This window comes from Macadamia integrifolia, chromosome 14 (genome assembly GCF_013358625.1).
Source record: "Macadamia integrifolia cultivar HAES 741 chromosome 14, SCU_Mint_v3, whole genome shotgun sequence".
NCBI lineage: Eukaryota > Viridiplantae > Streptophyta > Magnoliopsida > Proteales > Proteaceae > Macadamia > Macadamia integrifolia.
This window is the reverse complement of record NC_056570.1, coordinates 27,801,971-27,818,152: the sequence shown is the minus strand read 5'-3', so window position 1 is coordinate 27,818,152 and position 16,182 is coordinate 27,801,971. Positions and strand designations below refer to the sequence as shown.

The window sequence follows — 16,182 nt, the reverse complement described above, 5'->3', positions numbered from 1 at the left end:
TTTGACCATTAAACCGTCAATTTCAACCTGCATAAAAACCATTAAACCAAAACAAACCAAACCATTTAAGGATCATTTATGAATCTATTACCTCTTCCTTCTGTCTTCGAATTTCCTCTTCTTTCCATCTGAGGACAGTCTATGAACCAATTACCTCAAATCCGAAACTTACCCAAGATTGAAACTGTTTAAAATCGTGAAACAAAAACTTTTTATAAATCAGAAATTCGAAATTGTTTGATAAATAGTTCTGGTTTTACAAACTGGAACTGTTAGATTTTGGATTCGATTTCTCTTTATTACACTCTAAATCGAACTAAATCAATTAAATCTAAATAGCACCGTTAACACCCTTACCTAAACAGTAAAATTAATCTATGGTTGTCAGACACTAGAAGTTTAAACACTTCTAAATAGACCGAACCCAAAGAAATGTATTATGTAATAACAATAAATAGATTGAACCCAAAGAAGGTTCAAGGTATTATGCAATTTGAGAGGGGGAATTCCCAAAGAACATGATAAATTGTTACAAAATACTAAAACCCCCAAACCACTACATAATTTACAGAAGATATCAATTAAGATTTCAAAACACGGAACCGGGAACCGGGAATTGGGAATCGGGAATCAGTAATCAGGAATCGTATTCATCCTTGCCGATTTTAATCTGAATTGGTCTCAAAAGATCTTAGAAATCGGCCCTCAGATCTGAAAACTCACCGAATTTAAGATTTTGGACCATGAATTGGCCCCAATCGAATCAATCGCGATCGGTCGCAGACGATTCCGATCCGATTCACCATCTTATTCCCGATTTTTCAAACGGTGGCGATCGTCAAATCATCTTCACCTCCGTGCTCGTTTCCTCGACTGCCTCGAAGTCACCACCTCTGTATGTACAGTTTCTCTCGTCCGTTTCGATGGGGCTGGTGGAGGCAGAGGCGGTGGAGCCGACGCTCTCTTCGGTGGTCGTCCGACACTCCTCTTCGCAGGACTGCTCTGATTAGTCGCCGCTTGTTTCCCACCGGAGCTTTGCCGGCTACCATGGTCCTTACGCCCGTCACTCTTACCTCCACCTCGCTTCTGCTCCGCCGCAGCTTCTCCACCACCACCTTTGCCATTGCTAGAATTGTTCACGGAGCTTTTCAACGACTCCAGTAGCGTTCCGTTAGACGAAGAAGTCCGTTTCATCCTATTTAAGAAATTCGCTGCGCTTCGTTTCTTAGCGACTGCCCCTGTTGTGTTGCTTTTTCTCTCCGTCTTTGGTTCTTCGTCATGGGCGGATCGTTTACTGGTTGAACCAGAATTCGGACCAGGGGAGGAGTTTTGGCTTGAACCAGCTTTTAGATTCTTGTTGGTGCGGCTCTTGCTTCGTGTTCTCGAGCTTCTAGTTCCCAAGCCTGACCTCTCTCGCGTCCTCTTCCTTGTGAGGTTCTGTTCCTCAATAGCTGAGGAGTCAGATTGTTTCCGATCGGAAACTTTCTTCTCTTCGGCCTCTGCTGCAGCTTTCTGCTCTCCCTTTTTATCTACAATAGCAGACGATGGCTTTGTGGAGATCGAGCTGCGCTTTCTGCAGGCGACGATCGGACCAGAAGACTTGGGCTTCGCGAGCTGAGAATCCGGAGGTTCCGGTTCTGGTTTCGGTCTCGGTTTCGCTGGAGGTGGAGGTGGAACAGGGGATGCAGGAGCTGCTGTTGTGTCTTCCTTGGGCTGACCCACTTTCCGATTTCTGTTGGCCAGCTCCTTAGAAACTAGCTGCCTAAGCGCAACAGCAGCTACCCATTCGGAAGAGTTCTTGGGGAAGAAGACGATGGCGTTGTTAAAGAGAAGAAGCAAATCCCGAAAGAATTTCCGACTACAGCTGCTGTAACGCCCTTCTTCTAACCTCGCTTGAACGACCTCGAGATCTAGATGTTGCTTGATTAAGTTCCTGTACTCTGAAGTTTCCTGCAAAGTTGAACACAATTTCCATCATCTGAACTGATCTTTTTCTGTTGGTTTTGCTGTTTTTCTGAACTTTCTACTGTTAATCGTTCAGTGGGGGCAGACGTAAAGAATTTTAGTTGTTACTTTCCGGTTTGCGTCATTTCAGAAAAGTGATTTCTCCTTATTGCGTAAACCGTATGCGCAGTCAGCCACTCGCTACTTTTACGAACAAAGCAGTTGGCGCCTTTGGCCATTTGGCGATTTGGCGCCTTTGACGAGTGGGCCTATTATATTGGGCCTGGTAGCATAAAAACCAAGCCCACCATATAGACCGGGTTCTTAGGTCTCTCAAGTCAAGAAAAGCAGGTCCAGTGGGGTCCAGTAATGGATGAGACTGCAAGAGCAAAGGCTTTGACCCAATTAGTGCACCGTCAAGTACTCAAGCATAGCTGGAGACCTCATAAAAGAGATCCAAGACTACCTTCATACGGTACGGGTATCCTCCGTATCGATCCGTTATGGATCGGTCGTATCAAGATAAGTATTTTGTTTTCAAAAATATTGAAGGTTATAGTATCGATATCAGTCAATATCAATACAAACTCAGTTTTATCCCAATTAAATAAATTTAGTGGCAGCAATCATCTGCTAAACTGAATTAGACAATTGGCCCTTCCATGTGTCAAACACAAAATCCACGATAAAAAAAACCTTTTAAATGGTATTTTAATTAAATTTTGAATTTAGCTGGCGCCAAGTGCACCTCGTCATTGAGTCACAAGTGGAGACCATCCATACATTTTTGAGAGTTTTGTGTCCAATTACAATTGGACACGTAAGCTAAAACATATAAGATAACGTTGGAGCCACACATAGTTATGTTATATGGACCTTGCCAGCCCCCACCTTTCGATCGCATTAATAAAAATGTGTTTTGGGGCTTTGAGCTGTGAATTTTGATTCAAAAGAGCGCGGCCAGCCAACTATTAACAGCCGGTTCCTGATGAACCGTGCGTGTGAATCTCTGAACGCTCAGCGCCCGACGCGCGTCCTCATCTTAAAGACGTCGAGACTTCTGAACACCTGCAGGGAAATCCTCAGAAAGCACGATTTTACTCCACGCCATGGTTTGTTAATATTATTCCAATCCGACGATTCAGTGCACGTCATTATATAATATCGTCTACCCCACCTTTACAAAGAGGAAAATGAAGAACGTTCAAATCTTTTTCGAATTTTCCACCCAAAAAAACCCCTTTGGGGCTTTACCACTTCAGTAGAGTCCAGAAACGATCTCAACTCTCAAGTACTTTAATTTGAAGTGATCCCGACCGTCCAACTATAGAAACTGATCTCTCTGAAGAGTCTAGAGAGATCTTCTGATCCAAACATAAGCGGTCCCACCTACTCAACGGCGACGATGGCCATATCGCCGTCGAGACTATAGTATAGCGATCATGGATGATATTTTTCGCCTATATCATAGATAAACCAAATTATTAATTATTTAAATCTTTAAATATTTTCAAAATAGGAGGGAAATGAGAAGGAAAGAAAATAAAATAAAAGGGTAATGTTGTAAATACCTGACTTTCGAGCCGGCGTTCGAATACGGAGCCGGATTTGTGAGACCGGATAATCTCGAGGATGGACATCAACGGTTGTGATTTAACAGAAATCCTTTTGATGGCGGGAGAAACCTCATCGTTCTCCCGTTCTTCCCCGCTGCTACTACCTGAAATTACCTTCTTCCGGCGTTTCTTCCTCGACAAACTCGCGGAGCTTTGTACGTCGCTACTCTCCTTGTGGCCCTCCTCTCCGCCACCTTTGGACTCGGCTACCGATTCCCACAACTCGGGCGAGTTGCCTTCTTTCGTCGCCTTATTAATTCCCGGAGACTTCCGGACCGGCTGGGCCGTCGACTCTTTCGCTATCGTATCCGAACTGCCGTGATGAGAGTAAGACCCCTCGGCGACATGTTTCGAATCACCGGAAACCGGATCCAGTTGTTTTTGAACTGGTTCGACCGCTTCCGGTTTCTTCTCCGCCTCTACGACGCCGTTCTTACGATTCTCAACCTTCGGATCAGTCGAATTAGACTCGTTATACGACTGGTTTTCACGGTCGGATTCTTCGCCGGGGACTGATGCTTCGGCGACGTTCGCCGGCGAGGATTTCTCCGGTTTTGTGTCTCTCTCCTGCTCCTCCTCTTTGACTCCGTCTCTATCCGAATCATTTTCCAGATCTGGTTTCTGTTCGCCGTTTTCCTTGCCTCTTATGCTCTGCTCACGCTCTTCCTCCAATCTCTTAACTTTCAATTGCAAGGAACTGGAGAAAAACAGAACGAAAGCTCGGAGATCTTAGAGACAGTTAGAGAGAGAAAGAGATCCTAATCGTACGCATCCAAGTAAAAAAGGAAAAAAAAAAAAAGATACTGATTTCAAATTCAGATCTTTGAACAAAAAAAACAACAGAAATAAGATTGATAACACTCGAAATCAAAGAATTGTTCACGAGAGATTACACGATCGAAACATCATATCGTTGGACCTCCCGTCTAAGCTCCGCCACTCGAAGTTTTCTCAAGTCTTCGAGCCACGGAATCTCGCCATCCTTATCGTCGGGAGATTCAGATTTGTCTTCACCGACGACAGTTTTATCGTCCTTCGCCATAAACCGGCGTTTAAGGTCATGATACTTCAGTTTACAGTTCTGTGGCGTTAGCAGACGAAGGGAAGTGTTTCGGTTCTGTATTTCCATAGCCACAGAGTCCCAGCTATTGGTTCCATGACGATTAACGGCGCATGCCAACAACAACTCCTCCCAAGTCCCCCATGGTTCCATCACAACATCTTCGGGTTTCGCCATGGTTTCTCCATCAACCTTTCTGCAATTCCTCCAAAAAAATTTCAAAACTAGGGTTTTTTCCCTTTTATTTCTCTTTGGATTTCTCGTCGTTTTCGGAGTCGTCACTTTTTTTTTTTTTCCCTTCTCTCCTCTCTTTCCCTCTCCCTTCCTTCACACTCTCTCCTCTATATAAGGGTTCGATCTCGAGCACGCAACTCATTTAAGATTTCTCTCTTTACTACCTTCAAATTACACAAATGTCCCTAACAACTTATCCAATTCCTTCTGCTATGTGTCCCTTTTGTCCACTCGGTAAGCTTATGGGGTGCGTTTAGGCACACGAACAAAACCTAATCTTCGTGGTCGTGCTACCATGATGGTTTGAGCGCAATACCAATGGAGCTCCCCCAACCAATACGATCTCTTGATTTGGAATATATTGTTAAAGGGATGTTTGGTGACGAGATTTTTTATGAACTGCTTATAAGAGTAATAATAGACTACGGTTCAACTTGAAGACGTGCAACTTGAACTTCGCAACCAAACATTCTCCTAGAGTGTGAGCTTAAGAAATGAATGAAGGTGGCCAACTTCATGCAAGGCCAAGACCACAAATTGTTGGATCAAGTGGTGAGATCATTGTTTAAAATTAACAACAATTGTCTATCATAGTTGATGAATTATAGAGGTATCGAGTTCAAGCCTCTTGGCTATTATCTACTTCCAACTTTTACTTATATTAAAAAAAAAAAATCATTGTTTAAAACTTTGATCAGAATCCACTGGGTCAACTTCGAATACTTGAGTTTTAAATATCCTTCTATGAAAAGGTGTCGTTATGGTAATAATTGTTCTGAATTTTTAAAATCCTTTTAAATATCTTTGTGTGAAAAGATGCCTTTATAGTAATAATTGTTTCGAAATATTGGAGGGCCATAAGGTCATTTATTGTGAGGAGGATTGAGATAGACATATAAGTATTAGTATATACTCGCCAAATGGCTAATAGAATATTTTTTCCATTTCTATGTTATTACCTCAATGGGATGGAAGTTCTTTGTAAAGTTGGAGTGGAAATGTTAATCCAGATCTTGAATGTCACTCTTAATAAAAGTAATGTCATCAAAGTTATCCATTTGGACCTTAAGAGGTTTGTAAAACTATAGAAGTGTTACATTATTATAATTCTTTACTTTACAATATCAGGGTTTAATATTCTTTACTTTACAATATCAGGGTTTAATATATATATATATATATAGAAGTATAAAACCAATTTATGATAAATCAATCCACAATATCTCGATATAGTTGAGGACCAAATATTGGTCTGCGTCACAACGAAATAAACACGTGGCGTCTATAAGGATAATTAACTCAACAATTTCAATTCAAATATATGCAAAGTCATAGTTCATTAACTAGGTGGATTACCAAATTTTTTTTCTTTTCGGTAGTTTTGGATTAACATATTAAACTTATAGTTTGGGATACCAAATTCAACAAATTAAATGGATTTATTTCTCATCTTTAATCATGTTTACATATATGGAACTCTGAAGTCTGAATTGGGCAAATTCAGGATGGGCTATGGACTGGTATAGTAACACTAAGATAAGCCCATATTAACATGATAGTTATGAAATCAAATGTGAATCGGGCCTTCATTACTGGAACTGGCCCCGATCTTCTTCTAGAGACCAAAACAGTTGGGCCTAAATCCCATTTCTTGGCCCACTGATTTGGGTAAGGAAAAGGCTTAGGGGTGTCAATTAGTCAGTTTGATCCGATTTTAGTTGGATCAAACCAGTTTTGGTACGGTTTTAAGCCAAAGACAAAATTCAGTCTAGTTCGGTTATGTATTATATCCCGTCGATTTAATGACCTCTTATCAATCCACTATTGGGTTGTTATCGGTTCATTTTTTCACATATATACATTAAATTTAGAGGAATTGTCACTCTCCTCCCTGGATTATTATTTTACTTTCCTTCCCCTCATGGCTGTTAAGTTTGCAACTTTTTTTCTTAATGACCGAAATACCCCCATCCCTTTAGCTGTTAAGTCTAGCAATTTCATATCGATCACGTTTTGCCCTTTTGCTGAAAAACCTAATTTTCTCCGGCGTTGATGGTGGATCATCGAGAAGACGGACGGCGAATTGATACAAAGCGATGCTACCGGAATATTCCTTCGATTCCCCACCGCTACGGCCCACGTCAAGTAATTATCAGTAATCATAGCCGTCGGTGGTGTTTCAAGCTGGTCAGAAGCTCCTCGAATGGACCTTCCATCGTCGTCATTAAGACTTCCACGAAGCCGGCAAAATCGATGGCACGGCCCTTCTCCGACGGTATGACGTTGGGGATAGAGCGTAGCCGCAAAGTAGCAGGCTTGGGATCAGAGCCTATGAAACCCAGCCACTCTTCCGTGACCACGGAGGTGATTACAATATCACGCTCATCATCACCGCCACTGCCTCTCAAAGCTAGAAGCTTGCATAGGTTCATCATGGGGTTGATATGGCCTCGACCTAGATACGACATCGCCACCACATGGCACGAGGAACTCCTGGTGGTCTTACTCCCATCTGCTTCGACCGAACCCATGGTCGACAGGATCTGAAGCTTCCTCCGACTACAACCGTGAAAAGAATTAATTTCCAGAATAAGAGGCGTCGGGTCTGAGAGAATGGAAAAAGAAGGTTCAATCTATTCAATCTCCAGCGTTGCCCACACGTTGAAGATCGTGACTCATCACTGCGCGGTGGAGTCGTCGGCGCCGTCCGTTGGATGGGGTAGCAGACTTAACAACTAAAGGGATTAGGGGTATTTCAGTCATTAAAAATAAAAAATTGCAGATGTCGTCCATAACAAACGCCGAGGCACGATAGATTAGAATATTTTTATTTATGAGGAGGGGAGTGAAATATTTGCAAAAACGTGGAGAACTTAATATTTAGGGCGACAATTCCTCTTAAATTTAAGGGGAAAAATATATTTTCTTTTACAATATTTGATCTATTTCTATTGGTTTTTTTATTGGGTTCTTCTGGTTTTGATTCAATTTATAGTTTTTTTATTCAACCCGGTTCGATTAGATCAAGAGGAACCAATTCGTTAAGGGTTCGCTTTGGTTCAGTCCATATATTTTTTGTTGTTGTGATCTGTCCAATTGGTTCAAGCTGAAAACCCATCTTGCTTCCGATGAATGCTTAAGCACTTGCTTTCTTAACACACACAAACACCCCCCAAAGCAACAACAACAACAACAACAAAAAAAAGTTATTGAATTTTTTTGGAAGAAATAATGCCTATGCCTACACAATAGCACCGAATGCTTGAGTTCCCTCCCATTGCTTGCACCTACTTACATGTACCTACGACAAGAAGTAGCATTCTCTTGCCCATATTTTTTTAGGAAGAGAAAACACTATCTCCCAGCGCGTGTCTAGGCCTAGATACGACTTATGCAAAAAGACCATGTTGCCTTACGCTAAAGGTGCTTGAACAGATCTTCCCATTAGCCCTGCTCCTTAGTGCATTAGGAGCTAATGTTCTCTTGCCCTTTGTTTTTTTAATATTACACAATAAAAAGAGATTTTTACTAATATATACTATATGGCAGTGCCTAAATGACATTTTTATTGCTTTATTTAGAACTTGATACTTTCATTTAGTTGTTCATTCTTATTCTTTAAAGCATTTAATACAATATTTTCAAAGAGAATAATTTTGTCATGTCACATAGAAACTGCATTAAATAACTTTTAAGTTTTTTGAAAACTCATTTTTTAGCCATGCATTAAATAAATTTTTTGAAAAAAAAAAACAAGGTTAAAAATCTACTGACATCTTAGGTGGTATCAATAAGAAAATCCCTACCTACTAAAATAAATCAATTAATTAATAAAGAAAAAAATCCCTATATTATTATATTTTTTTTTTTTTTTTTTTTGAAAAAAATATTATGAGAGAGGGTTCTCTGAACAAATAAGGTACTCTACAGTCTACACATTTTCATGATATTTATTTTTTAATCATTATTTTGTTCCTTAAAAAAAAAAAAAAAAATACATGTGAGAAGACATATACTTGCCTTAGGCTTAAAAGACGATTTTCCCATATATTTCTACACCATCTAGAAATATTCATTACATTATCTATCGAATGTCAAGAACAATTTGGAAGAGATACATTTCATAATGCTGGATAACCACTTTTCTATTGTTTTGCACTTTTAATAAAAAAAATAAAAATAAAAAATAAAATCTAGCTTTCTAGCCCTAGATACCTATTGGGACGTTAGTGCTTTCCTCTTTGTTGTGCGTGGTGTGTCTCACATACTCTAGATCCACCAGACAAAGACCCAACCCCAGAATCGGATGAAAACGAGATCCTGACACTGCTACACTTAACGGACGTCAAAGTTAGACCTCTTCCCATATTCCAAGTCAACACCTTCACATCGAAAATCACTGCCCCTCTTCTCCGATCCGCCGCCATAGACTTGGTAGCATTATCTGTCACAAACGCCGACGTCTCCGCGAGTTTTTCACAACTGTAAAGCATGAAAGTGCTGAAACTCTGGTAATGGAAACTCGTCTTCTTGTTAGGGTTTGTAATATTAAAGCTCACATCCCAATTGGCTGTTAGGTTAAATTTGGAAGCGTTGAAGTAAGAGATAGAGACTGAGTCAAGTTGGAAATCAGGGCCGATAATGGGGGTGTCGAGCGTTGCCGCTTCGGAGGGAAAGTTGCCACCCGCCGCAGGTCATCGTCGGAAACCTTGTCACTGGTTAGGAAGAGTCTTTCTTTACAGAAAGGGAGCAGGTAAGAGTTCCATTTCTACTACCAATTACCAACTTGAGAACTGAGAACTGGAAATTCTTAATGATTTATTGATATCACGAACTGGGATTCTGCTAACGTAACTGCGAATTGAACGTTTGACTTGGCAATCAGGAACTGCCTGAACTATTAAGGTGGATTTGGAATCTCTCTCTCTCTCTCTCTCTCTCTCTCTCTCTCTCTCTCTCTACAATTAGGTAAATCCAGTCCAAGTTCTCAATCTGTTGCAGGGGATGGTTCTTTGTACGGCTGATTGTATTCGAACAAAAAGTGGAAGAATGGTGAATCTTCACATTAAAATGTACGTGAATGTCCCTGATTAGTGGAAATGGCATCCATTAAATGAGGAAAGAGAAAATAGATGTCATATCCACAGACTAGGGATGTTCACGTACGTATTCACCGGACTCGAGGGATTTAGGGTTATGGTAAGCGTGTGAAAATCGTCTGCAGCCGCTGTATTAATGCAGGGAGAATCGGATGACTATAAACTTCTATAAATGCACACTAGGGTAGATATAACTAAAACTCCTTTAAGTAATATTATTGCTCATTGTATTAGTGATGTTCACATACCTCACTGCTCATTGTAGAGGATGTGTACTCATATAGATACATGATTGTAGGGTTTAGTATAATATAGGTTCACTTTGGTTTATATGGTAACTTATAAGTGCACCCTAGGGTAGATATAAGTAAAAATCCTTTAAATAATATTACTAAGTAATTTAGTCTCTCTACTTAATAATACAACACCTCACAAGTTTATGTCATGAATATAAATTACCATCACCATCTTAGTCTACTGAAATTGCTTAATCAAGGAATTTCGACCACTTTAAAATACTTTGAAAATGTATATATTAATAAAATTTAATGTTTTTAATGTTTTTGTAAACTATTTACAAAAATAGCCACCAAGCTCAGAATAATCATACTCGGATATCTTTCTCAATAAATTCATCTTTCTTCAAGAAGTGAATTTCATGTTGAGCATTGTGTATCTAGTGTGTTGATGTATAGCTATTATGTGAGTGTAGCCATTAACCTTTATCACATAAAAGCGCATAAAGTCTCATTGCAACTTGTTATGTACCAAAACAATTTAGCCAAATTTCACTTAGTGACCCCTAATTTGGTAACGCGCATGCCTAGGGTGGTCAATCAGTTAGCTTGGTTCTATTTTTAATCGTGATAAATTGGTTTCAGTTAGGAATTAGGACAAATCTAAATCAAACTAATAAGATAAAAGTTCAGTATTTTATTAAGAAACTTAACAATCTCTTATCAATCTTCTATCAGGGGTTTAATGGGGAACATGATTTCTTTTATAATATTTGATCGCTTTGTCTTGTATTTTTTTCTCCCCTAGTTTTGATTCTATATTTTTAGCATCAATTGGTTGGATTTAGATGGATGAAAAAGAGAAGTGCGTTCAGAGTGTTACGTGATTGACATATTCTTCAATTTACAGAAAAATTCTATAGGACAATTGTACAAGTGGCTACAACGTATGGGATGAAAAGTGGGTAGTTAAATAGCGTGATATATATAGTTTTAAGTGTAACAGAGATGAATATGTTGAGATGGATGTGCTACAAAACTATAAGGATAAAATAAAGAATAACCATGTTAGATATGATTTGGGAGTTGCCTCGATACATGATAAGTTCAGAAAATTCATTTGAGGTGGCATGACCATGTTCATTGAAGACTCTAGGATACACCAATATTAAGGAATGATCTGATCCAAATTGAAGAGACTAAAAGAGCTAGGGGTAGGCCTAAAATGATCCTATGAAAAGTCATGAGAAAAAAAATGCGTAGTTTAGATATTAACTCAGGTATGACCTCGAATGGAGCTCTTTGGAGGGCAATGATCTATATAATTGACCCATTCAGGTGGGATATTTATGAGTTATCGTTGTTGCAATGTTTTTTTTAGGTGAATCCATGTAGTCGACCACATTTAGTTGGGATAAGGCTGAGTTTGTTATCACTGTTAATCGGTCGAGTCTGATGCACTTTATGCTTGTTTCATAATGATTCAAATAGAAACTAAACCATTAAGGATTTGATTTTTTTTGGTATGGAATTTTTAATCGTTTTTCATCTGGCCAACCAATCCGGGCTGAAAATTTCCCTATAAAGGTTGATCCCTCTGTTTTTTCCCCTTCCTTCCAATGAATGCTTGAGCACCTACTTTCTAAACACCCCCACCAACCCAAAAAAAAAAAAAGGATTATTACCTGATAACGTTTCAAGAGTAAGAGAATGCCACCTTATTGGTGCAAATATATGCCAACAATGGGGCCAATGGGAGGGCATGTAGGAGCATCTTCAACACTCTGCAAAATGGGAACATCATAGTTTTTTCGCATTTATTTTGTCTAGGCATTTCCGGCATTAGCAAGGTAGTGTTTTTTCTATCTTGTTTTTAACAAAAGATAATAAAAAGGGAATTAATTTGTACTATATCAATTCTACATCTCTACTTCCATGTTAGAGTGATTAACTTCTTTAAATCTAACACCCCCCCCCCCCCAAAAAAAAAAAAAAGACTTTCTTTTTAGCTCAACTATGTCCAAGATCTTGGGAGGGGAGTACTGAGCACAGTTAGTGAATACGTATATAATATGCATATTATATGTATATCCAAATGTATAATGACAACAACTATATTTAGTCATGTAGAACCAAAGATATGGATTTGTTCGAGTATCTTAAGGATTGAAGAATTATACGTGGATAATACATGTATAATACACATTAAAACATTTAAGTTTCTTAAAAAAAGAAAGAAACAACCCATTAACCCCAAATCCCAGGATCGGGATCCTCTCCATAAAGGGCATTGCCCATAGGCTGCCCATAGAGCCATGGTAACATGACACCTGGATAGATAATAACGAACGGTCAAGGATAGATCACGCTTTTCACCCACAAGAGGTCAAACCCGTTTAAGGTGTCTCAACAATTCAGAGTTATCCAATGGTTAACCCAGTTCTCGAACGATTTGTAGAGTCAGTATCTCCTTCCAGTTGAGGTAATATGAAGAAATTCTCTCTTCACCATGGGTGGAGAGAAAGAAGCCTTTTTTTTTTTTTCTAAAATAGAAATATAGATTCATCAGTGGGAGGGATGATCTTCTCTGCATCTCAGGCTGAAGAATCATAAGAAACAGAACAAAATTGGAACCATGGAAAGTAAGAAAGCAAAATAATAATAATAATAATAATAATAATTAATGTGTGATACATTTGATCTCATGAATCATTTGTTCAAGCCAATTTTCCCACTTTCATTTAGGTTAGACATCATTAGTTAGTTTCTTGGGTTCTTTGTCACATCCCAAATCCCAAGTAATTCGGGCCAGCATCTTGGGAGATAGGATCCGCTATTCTTACAATCGCTTAATCGTACGAGTCAGCATCCAACACCTGTTCCACTTTCTGCCATTACAATGATAATAAGAGGTATTTTTTGAAACAAAATGAACATATGTTGGATGCTGACTCATACGATCAGATAATCATAGGAGCAGCTGATGTGTTTTCACATCATCTTGGATATTGTTTCACCTTTACCAACGCAATAACATATTTACAGGAACAAAAGGGAACCTAGCCAACAGAAACATTTTATCAAACAGGTAGCATAACACATACTAAGGATGCTATAATTGGAGTGTGGGTTCGAAAATGAAAACCCACCAAATTGGAGATTCTGGCTTGATAGTACACATACATGTATGCATGTTTGTTGTTTGGTAAAAGTGAGGGGTGATACGAAATATTATGTCAAAATCTTGGGTCACATGAAATAAATAATATTTTTAAGGGTGGTATAAGAAAATTTTTCTTATTTTCTTTTAATTCCTTGAGTCAAGAATGATGACATTGAAAGTGTCGGGTTTGACCTCTTGAGGTTTGAAATGGGTGAAAAGCGTGATCTATTCCTGACCGTTGGATATTATCTACCCACTGTCATGCTTATGGCTCTATGCCTCTATGGGCAGTCTATGGGCGATGCCCTCTATGGAGAGGGGATCCCGATTCCAAATCCTGCCCCTTCTCACCCCTTAATCCCTTCGAAGGAGGAAACCCTAAATCCCTCTCTGTCTCTATTCCCGGTGGTCTGCGATCAAGAGCAAGCATCGAAGGAGAAAACTCCAAATCCTCCCCTTCTCCCTTCCTCTTCTCCATTTCTCTTCCCATCGAGGGCAATTGTAGTGGCAAGAGGGCAACTACAACGGTCTTGTTCTTCTTCTCCTTCTGTGGCTTTTTTAAATGTATTATTACCTTTAATTACCATACATATTCGATCTTGTATTATTACTATTGTCAAACTTACTATGGTAATGAACCCATGAGACAAGTAACTAAGGCCCAACCCAAGTACGGTCCAAGTTCAATGCCGACTTAGACCTAGATTGGGTAAGCCAACCTCAATCTAGCATGAATCTGTATTTAAAGACAAGGGTGTCAATTGATTTGATTTCAGTTATATGATTTTGGTTGTAGATACGAAATGAAGAAACCAAAACTAAACTGCACTGTAAATAAGGATAAAAAATAAAAAAACAAAATGAAATCAAATTGGTTCGATTTGGTTTGATTTTATTTTATATTCAATTTAGGTCTTAGTTTACCATTCATGAATCACCAACAAATACATTTTCACTAATAATTTTATTCTATTGCAAGCTAGCATGTCTCCTTGAAATTCCAGCATCAATGTGACTGTAATCTTATTTGGTTTCACCACCTTTGAAATCAAATCGATTCTAATTTGATTTGGATCGCTTTCAAACCAACCAATATCAACTTCAATTTCGGATTTTGATTCCAAATTGACACTTTTACCTGGGTTGGGGTGGGACGTGAGAACATGGGTTTGAAAATCGGATTGGGTAAAATTAATCACCCGGATTGCATCAGTATTGATCGGGATCTATCCTGAGTCTTGACCGATCTGATATCGATCCAGTGATACAATCTAAGGGTAAAATGGTTTTAAAATGTACTTTAAAAATAAATAAATAAATAAAACAGGGATAATTCTGTTCGATCTCTAACTATTCCAATGATTTGATATTGACCCCATTTTGGATCAGTATTGGTTGAGACTGATCCCGAGTTTTAGAACCTTACATAAGAAAGAAGCAGAAAAGAAATAAGGAATTGCCAAAACCAGCCTTGATGGTCTGGTTTTATCGATCAAAGCTGACCAATACATCGAATATGGTGGGAATTAACAAAGAAAAGAATAAATCTTCAATTCATAGATGTACTTCATGAGAGCGGATCAAGTTTTCGTATGATAACCATTCTCATTCGATACTGACCGTGTGATCCCTACAGATGAATCCATCCAATCCAATTTTTATATACAAATATGGACTTAAATGGCATAATACAGGGGTGATAGAGTCAATTTGAATTTCCATTGATTTTTGAGATTAAATCCAAAAATCAACCATCTTCACTCCTCCTACTCAAATAATGAGATGAATCGGGATAATGTATCATCTTAGGGTTACTTTTTTTTTTTTGATGTTGCCATAATTTGCTCTTTTTTTTTAGGTTCTTCCATCCGTATTGGTCCATTTGCATTAGTCTTGTATATTTTTTCTTCTCCTCCCAAGCATATATTTCTTCTCTCTTCCCCAGCATTGATAGCTTGGTCAACAATATGCTGGATATCACTCCCATGACTTCCTCCTCTGTTTTTTTGTTTGAATGACGATTATTTAGGCCTTTGGCTTGACTAGTCCCGTGGGTCCATACTGACCCCACAACCTCATGAACTAGGTCATATTAGGGTTGAATGAGAAACATTTAATTTTCACTGAAAGCAGTGAAAAACACTAAATACCCCGTGTGAATGGCCCAAGGTATGCCGTGTGGGAGTCGAACTCAGGACGTCCTAGTTTACGGCTTGTACTAAGTTCATTGCTCACCAACTACACCCATGACTTCTTCCTACTATTGTTATGGGTTTGAGAAATGGGTTTGGATCCTCCACTCACATGGGAACCTTCTCATAGGAGAGATTGGGTACATGGTGGGACCCTCCCAGTCGTTGAATCCTCACTATCACTCATTATTCATCTCATAGGATTTAAACCCATCATAAAGGGGTCAGATAGGTGAAGATTCCACATGAATGGCTCTCCAAACTACCGAGAAATTGAAATGGACCCCACACTACAAGAATGGCGAGAGCTTGCTATTACTTTGCCTTGTCTATCCTTTACATCAGTTTTTCCATACTATATATAGTATATACTATAGCATTGAAGTCTAGATTTTTACCAAAAAGAAGTCTAGATTTTTACGAGTTCATAAGTTTTGTAGGCTTCTTATTATGTAATCTATTATATTTTTAATTTCTACCAAAGAAAAAAAATTGTTATATTTAATAGTAATCAAATGACATTATTTATGACGCACGCATAAGTGATCTCTCCCTTTTTAATGTAAAAATGATTTATATTAAATAGATAAAAAATACAAATAAGAATTATTTTCGTAAACGATTTCTCGGCGGAAAAT

General features: G+C 38.7%; 1 protein-coding gene across 1 annotated transcript; it reads right to left on the bottom strand.

Annotated features, from left to right (window-relative positions):
- Positions 1 to 414: 414 nt before the first annotated feature.
- Positions 415 to 4,940, bottom strand: LOC122061939 (shootin-1-like). The gene is made up of 3 exons (XM_042625522.1): positions 4,454 to 4,940; positions 3,516 to 4,257; positions 415 to 1,950 (listed from the first exon to the last, which is right to left on the bottom strand). Exons 1-3 carry the CDS (start codon positions 4,795 to 4,797, stop codon positions 850 to 852), a joined length of 2,187 nt encoding a protein of 728 aa, XP_042481456.1. The 5' UTR covers positions 4,798 to 4,940; the 3' UTR covers positions 415 to 849.
- Positions 4,941 to 16,182: the final 11,242 nt, after the last annotated feature.

Excerpts from the sequence above, each read along its gene's own strand:
- LOC122061939 (XM_042625522.1), bottom strand. The coding sequence starts at position 4,797 with ATGGCGAAACCCGAAGATGTTGTGATGGAACCATGGGGGACTTGGGAG. Across the intron at positions 4,258-4,453 it reads CGATATGATGTTTCGATCGT|TTCCTTGCAATTGAAAGTTA; the intron begins GTAATCTCTCGT and ends GTTTTTCTCCAG. Across the intron at positions 1,951-3,515 it reads AACGCCGGCTCGAAAGTCAG|GAAACTTCAGAGTACAGGAA; the intron begins GTATTTACAACA and ends TCAACTTTGCAG.